We start from the raw sequence: 20,378 nt of genomic DNA, 5'->3' as shown, positions 1-20,378 counted from the left end.
CCTATTCCTTTGATTTACAATATAGATATCTAAATATCTCATTCCTTTGAACATTTTTATGACGTTGTTCCACAAAATTGTCCTTAACTATTTATTTTTTATCAACTTTATATTATTCCAAACTGAAGTATATAAATTTGAATACTGTTTTCTCCTTCCTCTCCAAGTAAAATACATAAACAATCTGTCATAAACAACAAAATAATTATGTTGATCAGAAAAAAAAAAAAAGGAGAAAAACTTTTACCAATCATTTCTTATATTTTATTAATCAATTCAATTTTGACACCAAAAAATTTGACTTGCCATCTGCTTCATTATTGTTCTCTCTATTTCTTTTCTCCTTATTCTTTAAGGACGACAGCAACATAAGTTGATAATGACTACTTCTCGAAGGAAGTGAAGTGCCAAAAGTTGAAACATAATTGTACCTTTGGGAAGTGGGAAACAGGAGACGGAAGACGAAAAAGCGGATAGAAAGTAAATATATCTTGCGTTAACGTATCTTTTTAGATGGATTCATTATAATTATTATTCGGGCTAAGGCTAATGATCGATTACAACAGAAAGGATCGGTACACAAAGTTCGGCAAGGTCTTTTTTTTTTTTTTTGGTTCATTTGCATTATTTTTGTCTTAGTTTAGGGAGAACCAAAAACTTCGCTGGTCGTTGGCCAACTTTGATACACACGAAACATATACATAAGTATATAAATATTTTATAAATGCCATAGTGGGTGGGAAACTCTTAGCACCAGCTAGCACATTGTCAAATCCTTGAGGTAATATTATTAAATTCTTTACAAGCAACTGGGAGCAGTCGATGTTGATGTTGTTGTTATGCTTTGCTCTTGGTGTTGGTATTGGTCTTCGACTTGTCCTTGTTATGTTTACTGCCCCAGCCCAGCACCCCCCTCGCATTGCTCCCCCTGAAATGGGTTTATGAGCGTGTCGTGTCCTTGTTGCTTTTGTTTATATTGCATATTAATTAAATTTTGTCATGCCTTCATCTTTTTTCGGTTACAGAGAGTTAGGGAGTGCTTTGCGTAGCATTGTAACTTTTGCTTGTTGGCAATAAAATAACATTTTGCACTCACTTATCCAGCTGGGGTTTCACTGCCTTCTCTCCTTTTCCATCATTCTGGTCGTTGTCGCTGTCGCTGACGACAACGTCGTTTTTCCCACTTACTTCTCAAGAGTTTTCTTAATGAAAAAAGTTTCCACTACAAGAACCAAAAATATTTCTTCTATGTATGTAAGTATTTATATTTATATATGTATGTATGTATGTGTGTGTATGTTAGATGTGCGTATATATTTTAGAGTCCGGAAATTGGCCCGCAATACTTATAAGAGTTGATTTCTGTTTGAATTTTGTAGTTCCTGTATGTCAGAGATCTACAAGAATGGAGGAGTAAGGGTATACGAATGGGTATGGGTATGTGTGCTTCATTAAAACTCACAATAAAAACACTTCATCATTGCTTGAATTTCTTGTGCAAACTTCGTCAGGCCAAGAAGCATACTAACTATGTACAAAGCGGCGGGCAGAGTCGGCGAGGGAGAGCCGCAACGAGCTCTACGCTCGAGCATAACAATATTAAGCATACGCAACGTGAGCCCAAGTCACAGGAGGTATATACATACATACATAGATGTTGCTGGAAACTGAGAATTGTCTGCTTCTCACGCTGCTGGTGCTGCTGCTGCTGCTGTTGTTGCTCCTACTGGTGCTGATGATGCTGATGCTATTCCTTTTCCTGTTCCTGTTGCTGCTCTCGGGCTATGACCATTGAAAATCAATCAATAAAACTCCAGGCTAAGTCAATCGCAAGGAATTTTTCATCCTCACACTCACACTCTTATTTTTATTTCTTGATATACACTGCGAAAAAAACCAAACCTGGCTCTAATTCAGCTACATATATTCATATCAGTTTCAAAAACTGTTATAGAATTTTTCTTACTCTCATACTTATGTATGAAGATAGGACGAGATAAAATTGTCTAAGATGTGGAGTAGTCTTCATCGATGTTTGTACGAATACTTTTATGCCCAGTGTATTGGCATTTTCAAATATTATGCGGAATATTGGAGCCAGCTGCTGCTCATACTTAGGCTCCGGCTACGGCTTCAGCTCCAGCTCCACCTACAGACCAACCAACTAGCCCAACATTCCAATTGAAAGTCAAACACAGAGGCAAGCGGCAGGCGGTTGGCGGCTGAAGGGACAACAGTTGGAACTGACTGACAATCGATTATTTCCAAAGCGTGCAAAATAAAACATCAAATGAAATAAAATGAAATAAAAATCAAATATGGTTATGCAGCAAGGACGTGGTGAAAGGAGTTGGAGTTGAAGTAGAAATATTCCTTGCCTGTCATAGAGGATGGCTCGCACTGACTGACTGACTGGCTGACTGACTCACTTACTAGATGACTGAATGTTTGGCACAAAAATTCCTTCCTCAATCGAATGGCAGTTTAATTTCATTTCAATTTCTTCTGCTGTTGCTGTTGCTCTCATTTCACATTATTTATTGTGCAATAAATAAAAATAAAAAAATAACAAAAAAAAAAAAAAAGAACGAAGAGAGAGAAAAAAGTGGGGGCTAAAGTTTGCATTAGCATAGCAACAACAAGAACAACATTTGTTGGCTCTTTTGTGTCCAGGCCAAACACACACACACACACATCCGCACTTTCGTCTACAAAATTTTGTTGCAAAATTTCATTATGTACGGATGCCGCTTAAGTGCACATTGAATTCAATTAGAGTGCGAATATACATATACATATATTCTGAGAAATACATACATACATAGGCACTGTATGTGTGTGTGAGAGAGAGAGAGAGAGATGTTCAAAGCTGCCAATTGAAAATTAAATTATAAAATATTTCACACAACACACAACCAGCTAGAGTTGTTGGCCTTTCGAGATAGAAGAAGACCAAAGAAAACCGCAGGCAAAGGACCACAACAGAAGTCTCCATGTGTGTTGGTCAAAACCAATATAAATACATATGCATATATACATACATCATGTACATCATGATGTGTGATTGGAATTCGCTACATTAAGATGCAAACTTTTCCTTAGAAACAAAAAGAAAAGTTTAAATTCCAGAAAGACCCAAGTTCGCAAGAATATTATCAGATACTTTAAGTCGAATGTTAGTGTCTCTATGACAAGGACTCTAACTGAATTAAAGTAAATCAAGCTATAATGTACAGAATGTACATATATACATATGTAGGTATGTATGTATATTCCCATTGCGCTAAGGAATATAGTTTTTTTTTTGTGTGCTGAGTCTGGCTCAGTCGGTGGGCAAGATGCTGTTTTCTGTTGTTTCCTGTTTGGGGAATTACCACCATCACCATCGGAATCACTATCATCAACTGCAACTTCACTCTGTTCCACTCCAATCCACTGCCGCCTCCCCCTCGCCTGGTCTGGTGTGCTATTAGTGTGGTGGCCATTATTTCCTGCATTTAATTGCACTACTCTTGGCTGCGGTTTTCTGCTACATTTGTTGCTGCTCCTTGCACTCGTGGACTGAGGACTATAATGCACTTTGGCTAACCAGCCAAGAGATGGTTAGTTTTAACTTTACCTTTGCCTTACACTTTCCTTTCTCCACATGTTTTCTTTTTTTTCCTTTTGTTGGTTTCTGTTGCTGGTTTTTTCTTTTTTTTTTTTTTTTTTTTGTGTTTTGTCTTCAATTGTGACGTATTTTGTTGGTCATTGTGCTTTGTGCTGTGAAATGATTTATACTTTAATAAGCGTGGAAAGGACATGGAAGAGAAATTAGATGGGAATCACCCATGTTTCCCTTTCTTTGGTCTTGGTTTATTGCCATTTTTCTTTGACGCTCTCTCACAAAGAGGAATTTGCGCAATTTATGAGCACAGAACCGATGCAGATGGAGATAAAGAAGAGCGCAAAAGGGGAGCAAATACCAAAGCCGCCGCTGCCATCGTCTCGTGTCTAAGAAATTAAACATCAGGGCCATATGGAAGGAAGGAGTTGGCTGGCAAATACTATGGATTATGTGCAATAGATGGAGAATCTTAAAAATATTTGTGGTATTTACGGCATTATGGCAGAGCAAGGCTACCGGAAGGCAACGCAACCAACATTATCTGCAGGATAAAAGGTGCGAAAATTGCGTGCAAAGAGCCCATTTGATGGACCCTAACCTACATACATCTCACAGTAAAGGACGTTTGCTTGATGAGATTTGGCAGCCATTTTAAATGGAATTTTACATATACTTGAATAACTAAGTCAACTTGAGTTAACGCTGCTTGAACTCTGTTGTTGAAAGCAAAGCGAAAATTAAAGAGACCCAAAATTAGAAGACTTTTCCACAAAACTGTTTGTTTTTAATACGTTCTCTAGCTGACAAAACAGAGTACAATGAAATTTCTGTCATTCAATTTTCTGTTTTTTAAGAGTGTGTGTTTCTATTGAAATCAAATGTGCCATAAAGTTTCCTATCGTTCACGAACTCGTTTCGATTTCACAAAACTAAAATTTCACAAAATCTATATTTTTTGATAAAAACAGTGAAAAAAGTAACCCTGAAATGGGTGGACTAAGTGAATGTGCTTTAGATCGCCATTTTGCAGCACAATTGCGTGTTATTAGCAATGTGAATGTGAATAAACTAAGAAAGTCAGACAATGCGATCACTCAGCAGTGGCTTAAAATCCTCAATCACGCTTCTGGGCAGGAGAAGTATGCACGCAACTGCCTAATGCTGCTAATGTATGGCCAATTGAAGGAGATGGGTCGTCTGGGTAAACCGTTCACTGAGCCGAGGAACACACAAAGACATCTGGATGACGTCCTTAGTGAATATAATGGCAAAATTCATAGGGCTAAACCGAATGGCAAAGACAAGGACGATGTGCTAACTAATGTGGCATGCTGCGGCGATATACCCAGTGCAGTTGGGAATGATCATCTGGACAACAAGATTTCAAATATCAAAGATCTTTGGCAGGCGAATCAAAAATTTATCAAAGAAATTGATTTGTTGCATTCGCAGACATCAGATTTGGCATTGGACTGCAAAAATCGAAAAATGAATATGCAAAAACAAATATCATTTCAGTTGCCCAGTTCCACAAAGACAAAGGAAGAGAATAATCCCGAGGTTATGTCCGTTATCTGGAAATCAGCCATGCAGGTGACTACAACAAACTCTCATTCCTTCTCCATTTCCATTCCTTGGGTTATTTTTTGTTGTTTTTATCCCCCCCATTTTTATTAGGCCATGAATCGACTAAAAACGTGGACTGGCCCTAATGATCAAATTGACTTTCTTACCACATGTTTGCAACATTATATAAAAAACATGCCCGTATTGCAAGAACAACTTGCCAAACTGGATCGTCATTTCGAGCACGTGCTGAGCAATTTGGTTGAGCAGACATGTGAGCGACATGATAAGAACATGATAAACCTGTACGATCGCTTATTTAAACAGCAAAAGGAGCTACAATTGGTCAAAGAGGAGCATTTGCGTCAATTGAACCGCATGTTGGATTACCAGAACAAACAAAAACAACAAGCCGACGAGCAATTCGTGTGGGAAAAAAATGCAAACCGCACAGCCAGAGTAGCTACTGATCGTTGCCACAAAAACTCCAAAACTCAAATCCAATCCAACTGTGCACAATGTTATCCGAATAATGTCCAAACAACTGGAGTGAACTTTAATGGCAACAACAATGTTGGGGATCAACCGATGGGGCCCACCATGTATGAAAATGGAAGCTGCAGCTATTGTAAGGCTCGCAGTCCTTAGAGAGAATGGGCACTGCATACACTATTAGTTTGGATTTCTCCAATTGCCGTTTTTAATCTATTTTCTATCTTGATATTCAGTTTTTTTTTCACAAATGTGTTTTCCAAATCAATAAATCGTTGAGTTTCTTGGCAGTTGCTTCGCCTTGTTCTTTGTTCAGCCCCCACACTGTCAACTGCAAAAAAAACTTTTAATGTAGTTTTAATTTTCTCGTAATCACTGACCAAACTTAGGGGCAAAAGGCTAAAAATCTACGCACTTAAGGGAAAGGGAGCGAAAAAAAGGAGAAGTTAAAAAAAGAACAACAAGAACAGCTTTAGCTTTGTTCGTAATTAGTTTTTAAGCACTGCAAGGAAGTGAGCGAACGAGTGTAGAATATGGTCCCCCCCTGTTTATCTGCTCGCTCGTCCCTTCTTTGGAAATGACAACTTGCATTTAAGCGCTTCTTAACGATGGCCGACTGCCGATAATGGCCTCAGGCCATAATAAATGCAATTGATTTTCTTGCCAAGTTTTATAAATTTTGAAGAAGCAGAAAAAAAAAACCAAAACAGAGGAAAAACAAGTGCATTTCGTTAGATGATATTTTACAGGAGTTTCTTGCCAGTTGGAAATGACATCTGGGCGAATAATTGGCCATAATCAAGATGAATGACTGAATCTAAATTTTTGAAGCATACTTATCGGGGCGGACTTATGGTTCCTGCACATTTTTTGTGAGAGAATCTAACTTTAATTGTTAATAGGCCAAACATAAATGTTGTTATAAATACTTCTTCTAATCAAAACGTTCAAAACTTCATACTTTGTCAAAAAAAAAAAAAACAAAATGAATGGAACAAACAAAACACAGGTAAGTCCAACCAATCTAAATATCTGTAGGTATGTAAGTACTTTCGGTTCTTTTCATATTTATAAGTCTCTAGACTCTAGATCTTTTGCCACATGAAGCAAAGTAATTTACCACCCACTTTTCTAACAAAAATACTTTTCAAGAAGTTGGTCTCCAAAGTGTCCATCGTCTAGCGCCGAGTTGTCAACAGCAGGAAGCCATTAAGCGTCATTGGAGGGAGTTGTTGCTACTGCTATAGTCGCATCTAAATGTAAACGTTGCAACAACAGCAAGTGTAGCAAGCATTTGGGGCACTTCAGTGTACAGTTGGGGAAGATAAAGTGCCGCAAAAATGCAACTTTTGTTGACCATTTCAAATGCCGGAGGAGGCAAAGTTGTGGTCACAGTTGCGCCATCCAATTTTATTTACACAAAAAACTTCCTTGCACCTAATACGCAAAAATTTGCCAGCTCAGGGAATCGTGAAATACATACACACACATAATTATATATGTATATGAAGCAACTTTTTGTGTTCGCTTGGCCAGACGGAAATTGTTTTTCATGGGTGAGAACAATGCATCCGAATCCGCATCCGCCATAAGCCCACAAATTTGTCATTAATTTTCTACCACTAATGTAACCGCCAAGCTTCCTTCACATTCCCGACAAACGGCAAAGGAAAAACGAATTTTCTTGCTCAACTTTTTTACAGTGTCGTCTGTGTTCGCATCATTAAAGCCAAAAAAAAAAAAACGAAACTTTTCCATTCTCCCTCTCCATATTTTTGTGCTCGTTACCCACTCTACTCCCCACACTTGTGCGATATTTTGAGCTATTGTCGTGCAGTCAAGGGAGGAATGATGATATGGTGCAACTTTTCGAAAACTTTCTTTCACTTGATGTTGGTAAAATGAATAGATTTTGGGTTGCAAAAAAAAGTCCTAGAGAACTATCATCCACTCAGACTACGTGTTTTTTCTTTCCTTTGCTTTTCTGATCAACTTTATGAAACAGTGTAAAAGTCATTCATTTTAAACAAAAATTCATAGTCTTAAATCCACAAGCGACAAAATATTAAGCATAGGATAGTATCTTCATCAAAAGCTTAGAGTTGGTTGGTTCAAAATCGGAATTATTAATGTTACAATAATTATTCATTATGTAGAGAAATGTTGTTTATTGTTTGTAATATCTCTGCAGCATTCTCTTTAACAAGCATTTGGTTCTATCACACAAATATTGACTATTGACTTAAAGATTTTTTTAAAGTTTTAAAGTCAATTACTTGCTAAAGTGACGTTTGGCAAACGTTTCAGCAACAATCAGTGGAAATACCAAACTCGCTTCTGCATATACCTTTACTGGCGTTGCATCCTTTTTGATTTTACCCCATGACACTGCTTCATCTGGCCGTGCTCCGCTATCGCTTCCATCAAACTCCGAAGCTGTATTGATGAAAACCGAGAAATCGGCACCATTTCTCATTAGATTTGCATTGCATATGTGATGTTTAATCACACCACCGCCTACAATGATCATGCCGCTGTTGACAGCCTTAACGGCCATGGTGTTAAGACGCCTTAAGTCGGACAGAATGTCTACTACGAGACCAGGCTGACGAAACGAATGGAAGTACATCATGTCACCCAAACTGCCATCGGTTAGAGCGGGACAAAAGACTGGAATTTGGTTTTTGGCTGTCCAATGGTATATAGAACTAGAATCCCCGATGCGTTCGCCCAATCTCTGAATGATTCGTGATGGCGACCAAACGGTGCTTTTAGTGCGCTGCTCTTCTACCATCTCGTCGAGCAGAGGCATTAGCCAATCTTCAAATTTGCAATAATTATCATTGGGTACCAGCAGATTTCCAATGCGGTTTATGCCACGCTCGCGAAGTTCCTTTCCACTAAGCTCGAAGGATCCCATATAGGTGGGGGCTAAACATTTAATAAAATCCTCCTCCACGCCCCCTGCTGTGGTAACAATGGCATCGATCATTCGATGTTCGGCCAGAAAACGCAGGGTTTCTCGCATTCCTGAAGACACGAGATTAGATGTGTAGCCCAGGAAAATGGTGCACTTGCTGCGACGGCGTATAAAGTCATCCGACTCATGACTGTCTTCTTGATCTGGTTCCAAAGGCTGGGCCCTGCAATCCAACTATTAAAATCAGTTAAAACGGTTTATTCAATTTTAAAAACTTACCATTCTGTTTATTTCCTTGATGGCCAGGCCAAGATTGGTAGCCTGAAAGCCGGTGTTTACATAGGATTCAAACAGTTTGCTGTAATCCACACCGTGGTTAAAGTCATAGCCCTGCACCTGAGGTGTATTCTCAGCTAAGGGCTTACTTCTCTTTAGCACAGCATCTTTGGATATGGACATCCCTGCATCCGGTTCACCACTTGCGCTGGACATTATTAACACGAGGTAAACAAACGAGGCATACAAAAGAACCGGTAAAAGTATTCTACTACAGTCATAAACACAAAAAAGAAATCCAAATCTATGACGATGGAATATTTGTTTTGACTGAATTCATTTAATCAAATATTTATTGTCGAATTTAATAATATATTTCCTCGCTTGGAGTAAGGCAAAATCAAAACATGCGTTTTAACAAGCAATTTATCGAGTTTCGATAACTTGACAATTTTGAATTGATTGTCGGCTATCGATTAGTCGACATTTCGGAGCTAAACCTATCGGTTAATCGACGTTGTCGGAACAAATCTATCGGTTAAGTGACATTATCGGGGCAAGCTTATCGATAAGCGATAACAGTGGTATTTCACCCGTATTTTAACCCTTATTTCACCCAGTATTTTGTCATCACGACGGACAGTCTACGCAACAGCAACAACTACAACAACAACGGTGAATTGTGATTTTTGTGATACTGTGCTGATGCGTGGAAAAAAAACTAATTCGAGTGGTATAAACGACAAGCGTTATGGTTTTTGCGAAAAACGCAACCAAGTGTCCAAAACAAATAACTATGAATTGATTTAAAAGTTGCATAAGTCGCTATTGCACGCGCCCCGTGCCCGCGCTCCCGTTTTCTACATTTTTGTCGCAGTCGCAGTTTCCAGAAAACGAAAACCACACCACACACACACAGACACATAAACACCACTCACACACACAAAACCACGCATACAAACATAGAAGGAGAGCAGCCAGCCACATACATTTGGGAAAATTTTGTGTAAAAGCAGTAAATAACGAATGTTTATGTCAATTTTTGTCAAACAAATGTGTCACCCGCTCCTTTCCGCATCATCCCGCACCATAATTCCCAAGCCATCAGAAGCAGCCACACTAACAAAGAAAAGGCAGCGCTCCTCTTCTTCAACATCATCATCATCGTACAGTTCCTACAACTAGTGAGCGAGAAAGAGAGAGAGCGAGCGCGGGTGATTGAAAGAGCGAGGGAGAGAGTGACAACGAGTGAGTAAGTGAGTGAGGGACGGAAATCTGGAATTGTGCGCAATAAAGAGGCTAGCACGTGAAATTCTCTATAAACGGCAACACCAAACACACAAATCGCAATGAGTCTCATGGCCACGGCAATGCCCGCAGGCGGCTCCTCATCCTCCTCCAGCACATCTGCACCAACAGCCACTGCATCTACATCCGTGTCCGCATCATCATCTTCAGCCGCCGGCACTTCTGGCTCGTCTAATGCAACGCCGGGCAATAGTTTGCCATTTGAAAAGGATAAAATCTGGTACTTCACCACTGATCAGCTTGTCAACTCGCCCAGTCGACGTTGCGGTATTAAGGTCGATGATGAATTGCAATACCGCCAGATGACCGCCTATCTGATCCAGGAGATGGGCCAGCGACTGCAAGTCTCTCAATTGTGCATCAACACGGCCATTGTTTATATGCATCGGTTTTATGCGTTTCACTCGTTTACCCACTTCCATCGTAATTCCATGGCATCGGCAAGTCTCTTTCTGGCCGCCAAGGTGGAGGAGCAACCCCGCAAGCTAGAGCATGTGATTCGGGCGGCTAATAAATGTCTACCCCCTACGACCGACCAGAACTATGCGGATCTGGCCCAGGAATTGGTGTTCAATGAGAATGTCCTGCTGCAGACACTGGGATTCGATGTGGCCATCGATCATCCGCATACGCATGTAGTGCGCACCTGTCAGCTGGTCAAAGGTAGGCACAATCTGCCCCACTCTCCCCCAATCCAATTACAGAGTAATTTCATCATCTGTATGTGTGATATGTATTTTAGCATGCAAGGATCTGGCGCAGACATCCTATTTTTTGGCCTCGAACAGGTAAAGAATCTTAACCCCTAATGGGTGGACTGCTTCTCCCCACACCTTCCCATGAAGCTTCACAATCCAATCCAATCCATCCTCATTTTGTCCTGCTTTTTGGCTGGTAATCCCAAGCGTTTGTCTATCCCAAGGAGTCGCTGAGGAGATGTGAGATTTTTATTCCTGACTAGCAAAAGAAAAGTCAATCTACCTAATATTTACCTAGATCGACCTTTACCTGCCAGCTTGGGTGCTTTGTTTTCCAAGAAGAGCTCACAAAAAGATGCAGTTTCCTCCTGCGGAGCGTTAAAGTAGTAAAAATTCACGCAGTTTTTTTTACTCTCTCTGGGATTTTACATTTATAATGAACCATAAATCCGCTGATCGAATCGAAGTTATCCTTGAGCCACTCTACCAATGCGGCATAGACAAACGCTTTAAATATGTTGATATCTATATTACGATGTATGTATTTTAATGTTTAATTGCTTCATTTGGGTAGCCTCCATCTGACCTCGATGTGCCTGCAATATAGACCAACTGTAGTCGCCTGCTTCTGCATTTACTTGGCCTGCAAATGGTCTCGCTGGGAGATTCCACAGTCAACCGAGGGAAAACATTGGTTCTACTATGTGGACAAGAGTGTATCGTTGGAACTGTTGAAACAATTGACCGATGAGTTTATATCCATTTATGAGAAGAGTCCGGCACGCTTGAAATCGAAGCTAAATTCCATTAAGGCCATAGCCCAGGGAGCCAGCAATCGGACATCGTCGAATAGCAAGGATAACAAGCCTAAGGAAGATTGGAAAATTGGTGAGATGATCAAGGGTTATCATTCCAACATAGAGCTTGCCAATGGCAATGATAGTCGCGGTGAACGGGATCGAGATCGGGATAGAGAACGTGACCGAGAACGGGATCAACGGGAACAATCATCACTGTTACCGCCTCCATCAATGGTGCCACAACAGCGACGAACCGATGGCAGTCATCAACGTTCATCGTCCGTGGGTGGTGTACCAGGTAGTGGCGGCTCTTCCTCCTCCTCATCTTCATCTTCATCATCTAATCACAAGTTGCCAAATTATCCGGGCGGTCTGCCGCCCGAGGCCCACCCAGGTAAGTACTACTGATTAAAATCTGTCCTGGAGAGCTTAAGCTAAATCTTTTTCCTCTTGTTTGCTGCAGATCACAAGTCAAAGGCTGGCTATAATAACCGCCTGCCCTCAAGCCATCAGCGGAGTAGTAGCGGTAGTTTAGGCTCTTCCACCAGTGGCGGTGGCAGTGGTAGTAGTAGCAGCAGCCAAAGAGGTAGCTCCTCCTCGGCTTCGTCGTCGTCATCATCAAGCCAGCAGCAGCAACAGCAAGGACGGCCATCAATGCCCATGGATTATCACAAATCCTCACGGGGTATGCCTCCAGTGGGTGTTTCAGGTGTGGGTATTCCATCGCATAGTGCTCACAAAATGCCCTCAATAAACAAGCCGCAATCACAGCAGCAGGCACCTTCTACGCATCCATCTGCCTCCAATTCATCATCATCATCGTCCTCGGCAAATATATCCTCAAAGGAAAAGTCGCAGAGTAGTAAAATGTATCCGCAAGCACCGCCTCCACCCTATAGTAGTAATAATAGTGCCCAAAATAATCCATTAATGTCGCGTGGAGGATATCCAGGCGGCAGCAATGGTGGATCACAACCGGCTCCTCAATCGGCTGGTGGCTATAGCGGTGGCCATCGCAGTAAATCCGGCTCCTCCGTCCACAGTATGCCGCCGTTTGAGCAGCAACTGCCCTATTCCCAGAGCCAGGGCTATAATCATCTGCAGCAACAGCCGCCGCAGCAGCAGCAATCAACGCAATTGCCCCTGGACGCATCCTCAGCCAACCAATCGAAGAACTCCAACTCCTTATTCAGTCCCGAATGGAATGACATTAAAAAAGAGTTTCCATACAGCCACAATGGGCTTCTACCTCCGCCGGCATTACCGGCACCGGCACCGCCTGGTCACGACTACAAGCTGAACAATCACAATCCACGGGACAAAGAGAGCCCGAAAAAGGAGCGCCTCACGCCAACCAAGAAGGATAAGCATCGTCCAACGATGCCTTCAATGGGCGGCGGCACAAGTGGAGGAGGCAGTGGAACTTCTTCGGTTAAACCTATGCTCCCGCCGCACAAGATTAAGCCTCCCCATGGCAGTGACATGCTTCCCAATACCCCACTCGATTCGACTGGTGGCAATCCTAGCCTGAAGCGGGCCAACGATAACCAATACGGGCTCAATAAGCTAGACGATATCGAAGCCATGGCCATATCGCGTGAGAAAATGCGCAAAGTGGACAATGCATCCGGCTATCCTGGAGGTTACGATGATAAGCACCAAGCCACACCGCTGAGTATGTCGAATGGCATTGAAACGACTCCCGATTTAGTGCGTAGTCTGCTCAAGGAGTCACTTTGTCCGTCGAATCCATCGCTTCTGAAACCCGACACACTCACGATGCCTGGCCTGAAGCCACCGGCTGAGCTGCTCGAACCGATGCCACCCACAACAGTCGCCATCAAGAAGGAACCGATGACTGTAAATCCCAATCTTTCATCAGTCTCCACCGTTCCTGCCGCACCAATGGATATTGTTGGGCTTACCAAGCTCACCAGCAGCGGAGGCGTGGCCGTTGGCGTCGGTGACATTAAAGAAGAGAGCGCCAGCAAATCAGAGAAGAAGAAAAAGAAGGATAAGCATAAACACAAGGAGAAGGACAAATCCAAGGACAAATCGGAGAAGGAGGAGCGCAAGAAACACAAAAAGGATAAGCAAAAGGACCGAAGTAGTAGCAGCAGTAGTAAAGACACTTCATTACCCAACGATTCACTCAAGCTGGTGATCAAAACGAACACGGCGTCCACAGCGAATCCCAATGGTAGTATGCAAGTGCAAGCTCCTCCTGCTATGGCAGCTGCTCCTCCGCTTAAGTTAAAGATAAGCAAAAACAAGGTGGAACCGAACAATTATTCCACAGCAGCCGGTTTGCCCACTAGCAGCAGTAGCTCCTATGCTGATCATGTCCGCGGCACGTCATCCTCTTCCGATAGAGGTGGCAATCATGCGGCCATTGCCTCATATCTAACCATTAGTGGGGCAGTTAGCAACACAAACACCTCCTCCTCCGGCACCAGCACAAGTAGCAGCAGCAGCAGCAAGAGGAAACACAGTGATCGAGATCGGGACAAGGAGAGCAAAAAGAGTAAAAGTCAAGATTATTCTAAATACAATGGAGCTGGCGGCGGCGCTGGTGGCGTTTATAATCCATTAGGCGGTGCTGGCGCCGCACCAAATGCTGCTAACTCCTCCTCCTCCGCAACTGGAGCCTCATCCCTGCAAATGATGGCCCCAGGCAATATGGTTAATCCAAATTCATCAGCAGCTAGTGGCATCGGCATGGGCCTGGCTCCGCCGACTGCTTTGCCCGTCTACAACAAGAAGTAGTAGGCCCACACATAGACGCCCCAAACCCACTTTTTTTTAATCTATAACAATAATAGATATATATAAATATACGATATAGCTGTTAGAATTTGTTTGAGAGATGCATTAGTAAACTAAGTTATTATTGATTCATTTGGATTAAGCAAAACAGAGAGATACCGGAACAGCAGCAATTTCTTGAAATAGATAAACGATAAATGATCAATTGATTGATTGATTAGTCTCCTTAAATCACTAACAAAACGAAACAAAAACCACTCAACAACAACAATATAGATGTAAAAGAGGAAGGGAACGAGAGATAAAGTAACATCTGTACAGCATTAATTAATTTATAATTATAAAACTATATATATATATATATATATATACAATACCCCTCTACATACATACATACAGATACAGATACAGATATATATATATAATGTATCAAGCATAGTTGTAAACCAATTGTTGGCTTAAGTGGGCATTCAAATCGTTAGAAAGATAATGAATACCAATATCAGACAAAATCTAGGCACTACACTCGTCTCAGATTAGAGAGTAACTACGCATCATAATGGCCGTCTAGCATTTAAGTTAGCAAATCATCTAGCACACACACACACACACATCTATAACAATCCCAATGGGATCTGCTGTATATAGTTCACACACAACGGATAATTATATATATAATATGTATATTATATATAGAACCAACTTCCGCTTAGCAAATTACGGCCCCTCAAGAAAACTAAATGCAAATCAAGAAAATAATCTAATTACAACACAAATTAATTAACAAACAAACATACATACACACACACACACTTACTCACTCACCTATATAAAGCCAGCGCTTTAATTCAAAATTATTGACGCCAAAAGAAAACGAAAGAATTAACAACAACAAATTGCATATTAAATTATTTAAGTTCTTAGTATAGAAAACCTGTTGCTATTAAGTGAGTCGTCCAAAAAAAAACAACAAAACACAAAACAAAAATAGAAAGCAAACTAAATTTGGTTACACCGAATTTTCAAATACCCTTGCTAAGCCACAAGTCTTGCCGATCATTTGAGGCGAGACCTTTCACTTGTGATCCTTTTTACGAGATATAGTTATTCGATCGCAACTCGATCGAAATTCAGTCGTTTATTAGGCAGAACATCAGACGACGACTTAACGAAGTAATAGTCCGAATTTATGCAACTGAAATCCACTGTAAGAATAAGAAGCATGCCCCTGCCCCTGCAAGGATATTTACACAACAACAAAAATAACTACAGCTAAATGCAACAAAATTAAACATTTAGTTAGCCAAGTTAATTCAGTTTTTTTTTTAATTTTTTTTTTTTATTTAATTGTAGTTTCTCCCTTTGCCCCTGCCACACCCACATCCCCAAATGTCTCCACCCCCTTCCAAGAAAGAAAGCAAAATAATTCTTAATTGCGTGTTTTTTTTTATTAATCTATATGGAAATATATATGAATAATTATATATATATATTTTTAGTGTAAAGAAAATTGTTTCTGCGAAAGCGAGCGAGACGGAAGATAAAGTCATATCTTAAAACTTTTGTCGTAGCTTTCATTTGTTTTAATATATATTATTAATTACCTTGCATCGCCGACAAATACACAACACAAACAAAAATCCAAACAAGTTATTAAGAAGAAAAAAAAAACACTTCAAAAGAGAATATGAAATTAATAGAACGAAAAAACAAAACAAAATACAAACAAAGCGAAGACAAAATACCTAAAAATTGTTGTGCAAAGTAAAACAAAACAAAACAAAAGAAAATTCATGAACAGAATGCGATAGAAGGATAAGAAAATGTTTAACGAAATATTATTTAAAAGCAAGCAAAACTAACAATAAGCTAAAGATTATATAAAATGATTATATATATGCATATGTGTGCATATATATGTATATATGTGTATGTGTATGTATATGAACACAAAAGTTATATAGACAACTAAGTAACAAAAACAACAACAACAAAAGAAAATTCTATTCAAAAAGATAAAGTAAGAAAAACAAAACAAACAAACAAAAAAAAAAAAAAAGAAAAACTAAAACAAATAACAAAAAAAAAAAAAAACAAAAACGAAAGGAATATGAAATTTTATGTAATTTTTGACTAAAAGCGGAAAAGTTAAAGCGTGTTTTTTCCAACACTTATTCGTATATTCGATTTCTAAGATTATTGCATTAAGCTGCAAGCAAAGCAAAAAACAACAACAAACCCCTCCCCCCTCCCAAACAAACCCATACATACATATGTAGCTACTATACTATCCACACTTGAACATACATACATCTAGACACACCCACTCACTCACCCACCCCTACACACACACACATACACATAGACATTCACAGAATTTAATTTAAGTTTTCAAAGGAAATCCCGATGGCGAATCCAACGATCCGATTCACGTTTTCTTTACTTCTATTGCGGCTAAAAAACAAAAAAAAAACCACACTAAATTTTCTATTTTCATTTTCCTATAAATATATATATATATTCGATTCCTCTCCCCATTCCTTATTCCCCTTCCCTCTCCCTCCCAAAAAAAAAAAACAAAACAAAACAAAAACAATCAAACACAGAAAACCTTTTTATATTTTAAGTTTTGTACATACAAACACACACACACACACACACATATACATACAAACATACATACAATTTAAGTATGAATAATACAAGAAAAAGAAAAAACCCAGTTTGTCCTTATGGATTCGTGGGGATACGCGCAAAGTTTTCGGGTTTCATTGGAATTGGCTGTGTTTCGAAAATGAATTCACTCGAAAATTTTGAGACGTTTCCGCGATGAATTCCAAATGCGACAAATTGATTTCAACCAACAAACAAAAAACCGGACAACAAACAAAATGAGAAAAATCCACAAAAAAAAGAAAACAAAAAAAAAAACAAAAACAAAAAAAACGTAAAAATAAACAAACAAAAAAATCAGAAAAAAAAAATCAAAATTAATAAACTGTTTTTTTTTTTTTTTGGTCGATTTATTTATTAATTGACTTGAACTATGGTAAGTCGGGTATGTGCTCCCGAATCCATTCCAAATAGCTGGTGATGCGGGTAAAGACAGCCGGGAAACCAACTTCACAGCCCATGGAGGTGCCGAATGAGGTGGTGCCAATTAGATAGCTTGAGTTGCCATCCCTGTAGACGAGCGGACCACCAGAGTCGCCATGGCAAGTGGATTTGCCACTGCTGGTGCTCATGCAGATCATTTTATCGGAGACGGCGCCACTCCAATACATGCGACACAGGACATGGGGCATCACCGGCATGGCCACATAGCGGAGGACAGGTGAGACCGAGTCCGAGCCATCGCTGTCACGTCCCCAGCCCGAGGCATAGGCAGTCTGCTGTTCGTACAGGGAGTAGGAACCATTCACAAGCCTTGGCAGAATGGCCGCTCCTATGGTGGGCGAGTAGGCAATCAATCTGGGCAGCTTTATCAAGGAGATATCATTGGTCACAGTGCTCTTGGTCCAATTGGCATGGACAACGATGCCCGATTGATCCACAATGAAATGCCGCTGGCCGGGCTCTGTCAGATCACTGATATTGGTGGCGCCCAGATAAACATGAACCGACTCGGCCCCGTCCAGGCAATGCGCCGCCGTAACGATCCAACGATGTGAGATCAAAGTGCCACCGCACCAGGTGCTCGATGAATTGCCAAAGGACACATTCAATCCAGCCTGATATGGAAATTGGCCAACTTCAGCCAGATTGCCATTGGTAATGCGAGCATTATAATCTTCGCCATTGACCATTAGAAGGGGGTGAGAGGCCCAGACCAGTAGGAACACCAAAAACGCCTCCATGCTGATATATGTATGTATTGCAGAGTAATAAATTAAATAAAGTCCAAATCAAAATCGAATTCTGCATTTATACAGAACTTGGAAGGGCGTATCTTATCTAGGTCCTTGACCATCAAATAGATTGTTGTTAATATCATATACCTACATATGTAATTCACCTGTTTGGGATTACACCCAACTTGAGCTTCGTCAAATGGACACATTATATGGATGAATCACTCGACCCTGAAATTCTTAAATAATAGAGCAAGGCAAGGGCCACAGTGTGGATCAGACAGGTACATACATACATATATATAAATACTTAAGAGTAGAGCATTGAAAATCTTAATTACCGAACCCCAATACAAACAATTTCTTGCTAAGTAAGCACTTTAAATGATAAGAAGAGACACAAGACAAATGAATACTCTTACAAAATCGCATGATATATCAGATATGTACGTATAAATGTTTGTTCGGAAAGAATTGAAATTAATTTTAATTATATATTTTCGTTTTAGAAAGCAGATATCACACACGGATATAATTTCCATTGCAGAGGAACCATGGCGAAATGGCATTTTGGGAACACCCCATCTATCATCTGAAAAGAATCCTTATCAATAGTAACTGAAGAGCAGAACATATGTATTTCTTAAACAAATACAATATTCAAGTGGCGTTGAGATTTCTTCTAATGATAATTCCTCCAATTGGGCATTATATACCCATTGTGACGACGGCAACAAAAATGGCCAATCGATATGCCCCATTCAAAAATAAAATCTCCATCGAGTGGCTTAGCTGCCTTAGTGGTATAATATATGGTCTACCATCAACATGCTCTTCGCTCCCCTGATTATTGCTCTAACAATTGGCCTAACTCAGTCGCGACCCAATGATGAACTGGTTTCGCAAGGTCGCATAGCCGGCGGGATGGTGGCCACCGAGAGTCAATTTCCCCACCAAGTGGGTCTCAGCATCGAGGAGCAGAACAGTTTATTCAGTTGGTGTGGCGGCAGTCTAATATCCGAGGAATATGTCCTAACTGCTGCCCATTGCGTGGAGGAGTAAGTTAGTCCAAAGCTTTCTAATTTGTTCCACATTGACTTTTCCGTTTTTCGCCCCATCAGAGCCATAGCCATTGTGTACTACTTGGGTGGAGTGCAACGTCTGGCGCCGCAGCAGCTAATGAAATCGTTTGATCCGAGCATTCAACTGCATCCCGATTGGAATACGAAAACTTTGGAGAATGACATAGCCCTGCTGAAGCTGCCACAGCCGGCCATTCTCAGTGGTTGCATCAAGCCCATCAAGTTGCCCGCAATCGCCTCAAGTTATGCCAGCTATGACTATAAGATGGCCACCACCTCAGGATGGGGTCGCATTAACGATGGTTAGCTATCTCATTCCGAATCCACCATCGTTTCTAGATTCATCTCGATCTTCTTTTCACACAGTGTCCACAGCGATATCGAACGAACTGCGCTACGTGGTGCGTTATGTGGAGTCGAATGAGGATTGCATATATACCTATGCCAACGTGAAACCCACCAACATCTGCATGGATACAACTGGCGGCCAATCCACCTGCACTGGTGACTCCGGAGGTCCTCTAACATACTTCGATCATACTCAAAACGCTGAAATCCTGATTGGCGTCACGTCATATGGAAAGAAATCTGGTTGCACTCAGGGCTATCCATCGGTTTTTACTCGTGTCACCGCCTACCTGGATTGGATTGCCGCAGTCAGCGGTGTCGGCAATTCCCAGTCATAGGATCCGCGGAATGTAGAGATACCAAAAACAAATATGTTTCTAAAAGATATTCGTAAATTCATCTTATATTCAATTCACTTTCATTCATAGCCATGACAGAAATACTAATTTACCGCAGGCGAAATTATACATTTCTAAATCCTGATGTCAAGAATGAGCGGGTCTCCTTTTTGCCATTGTAAAGGATTTATCTAAGAATGTTAAACAATAGGAAATACACACTTCTGTGTCGGTTGACAATTGCCCGGAATACAAATACAACAAGCAATTAGGCATAAATTTAAATAATATACTTCCTAAAAATTTGCAAAACTTAAAGCTTTTCA

The 20,378-nt window shown here is 40.5% G+C and overlaps 5 protein-coding genes across 6 annotated transcripts; 3 read left to right on the top strand and 2 right to left on the bottom strand.

The window, feature by feature from the left end:
• Positions 1 to 4,482: 4,482 nt before the first annotated feature.
• On the top strand, positions 4,483 to 5,955 carry LOC137579280 (uncharacterized). Its single transcript, XM_068293000.1, has 2 exons — positions 4,483 to 5,200; positions 5,285 to 5,955. The coding sequence occupies exons 1-2, from the start codon at positions 4,595 to 4,597 to the stop codon at positions 5,819 to 5,821; spliced, it is 1,143 nt and encodes a 380-aa protein (XP_068149101.1). The 5' UTR covers positions 4,483 to 4,594; the 3' UTR covers positions 5,822 to 5,955.
• Positions 5,956 to 7,806: 1,851 nt separating this feature from the next.
• Positions 7,807 to 9,272, bottom strand: Dhps (Deoxyhypusine synthase). 2 transcript variants are annotated; one of them, XM_068292959.1, is made up of 2 exons: positions 8,865 to 9,272; positions 7,807 to 8,819 (listed from the first exon to the last, which is right to left on the bottom strand). In XM_068292959.1, the coding sequence occupies exons 1-2, from the start codon at positions 9,075 to 9,077 to the stop codon at positions 7,938 to 7,940; spliced, it is 1,095 nt and encodes a 364-aa protein (XP_068149060.1). In that variant the 5' UTR covers positions 9,078 to 9,272; the 3' UTR covers positions 7,807 to 7,937. The 2 variants fall into 2 exon arrangements, with proteins under 2 accessions (XP_068149060.1, XP_068149061.1); XM_068292960.1 differs by having other exon boundaries at positions 7,807 to 8,808; positions 8,865 to 9,001.
• Positions 9,273 to 9,511: 239 nt separating this feature from the next.
• On the top strand, positions 9,512 to 18,331 carry CycT (Cyclin T). Its single transcript, XM_068292957.1, has 4 exons — positions 9,512 to 10,832; positions 10,912 to 10,957; positions 11,442 to 12,061; positions 12,131 to 18,331. The coding sequence occupies exons 1-4, from the start codon at positions 10,211 to 10,213 to the stop codon at positions 14,431 to 14,433; spliced, it is 3,591 nt and encodes a 1,196-aa protein (XP_068149058.1). The 5' UTR covers positions 9,512 to 10,210; the 3' UTR covers positions 14,434 to 18,331.
• Positions 17,435 to 18,328, bottom strand: LOC137579252 (brachyurin). Its single transcript, XM_068292962.1, has one exon. It carries the CDS (start codon positions 18,288 to 18,290, stop codon positions 17,478 to 17,480), a length of 813 nt encoding a protein of 270 aa, XP_068149063.1. The 5' UTR covers positions 18,291 to 18,328; the 3' UTR covers positions 17,435 to 17,477.
• Jon74E (Jonah 74E) lies at positions 18,166 to 20,364 on the top strand. Its single transcript, XM_068292961.1, has 5 exons — positions 18,166 to 18,300; positions 18,366 to 18,730; positions 18,794 to 19,342; positions 19,406 to 19,668; positions 19,733 to 20,364. The coding sequence occupies exons 3-5, from the start codon at positions 19,113 to 19,115 to the stop codon at positions 20,050 to 20,052; spliced, it is 813 nt and encodes a 270-aa protein (XP_068149062.1). The 5' UTR covers positions 18,166 to 18,300; positions 18,366 to 18,730; positions 18,794 to 19,112; the 3' UTR covers positions 20,053 to 20,364.
• Positions 20,365 to 20,378: the final 14 nt, after the last annotated feature.

The sequence above is a fragment of the Drosophila tropicalis genome, unplaced genomic scaffold (genome assembly GCF_018151085.1).
Source record: "Drosophila tropicalis isolate 14030-0801.00 unplaced genomic scaffold, ASM1815108v1 contig_694, whole genome shotgun sequence".
NCBI lineage: Eukaryota > Metazoa > Arthropoda > Insecta > Diptera > Drosophilidae > Drosophila > Drosophila tropicalis.
The sequence above is the reverse complement of the archived record's forward strand: the minus strand, read 5'-3'. Positions and strand labels throughout refer to the sequence as shown.

Coding starts and splice junctions, on each gene's coding strand:
- LOC137579280 (XM_068293000.1), top strand. CDS start 4,595: ATGGGTGGACTAAGTGAATGTGCTTTAGATCGCCATTTTGCAGCACAA. Junction 5,201..5,284: donor TCTGGAAATCAGCCATGCAG/GTGACTACAACA, acceptor CATTTTTATTAG/GCCATGAATCGACTAAAAAC.
- Dhps (XM_068292959.1), bottom strand. CDS start 9,077: ATGTCCAGCGCAAGTGGTGAACCGGATGCAGGGATGTCCATATCCAAA. Junction 8,820..8,864: donor TCAAGGAAATAAACAGAATG/GTAAGTTTTTAA, acceptor TGATTTTAATAG/TTGGATTGCAGGGCCCAGCC.
- CycT (XM_068292957.1), top strand. CDS start 10,211: ATGAGTCTCATGGCCACGGCAATGCCCGCAGGCGGCTCCTCATCCTCC. Junction 10,833..10,911: donor CACCTGTCAGCTGGTCAAAG/GTAGGCACAATC, acceptor TATGTATTTTAG/CATGCAAGGATCTGGCGCAG. Junction 12,062..12,130: donor GCCGCCCGAGGCCCACCCAG/GTAAGTACTACT, acceptor TGTTTGCTGCAG/ATCACAAGTCAAAGGCTGGC.
- LOC137579252 (XM_068292962.1), bottom strand. CDS start 18,290: ATGGAGGCGTTTTTGGTGTTCCTACTGGTCTGGGCCTCTCACCCCCTT.
- Jon74E (XM_068292961.1), top strand. CDS start 19,113: ATGCTCTTCGCTCCCCTGATTATTGCTCTAACAATTGGCCTAACTCAG. Junction 19,343..19,405: donor GCTGCCCATTGCGTGGAGGA/GTAAGTTAGTCC, acceptor TCGCCCCATCAG/AGCCATAGCCATTGTGTACT. Junction 19,669..19,732: donor ATGGGGTCGCATTAACGATG/GTTAGCTATCTC, acceptor CTTTTCACACAG/TGTCCACAGCGATATCGAAC.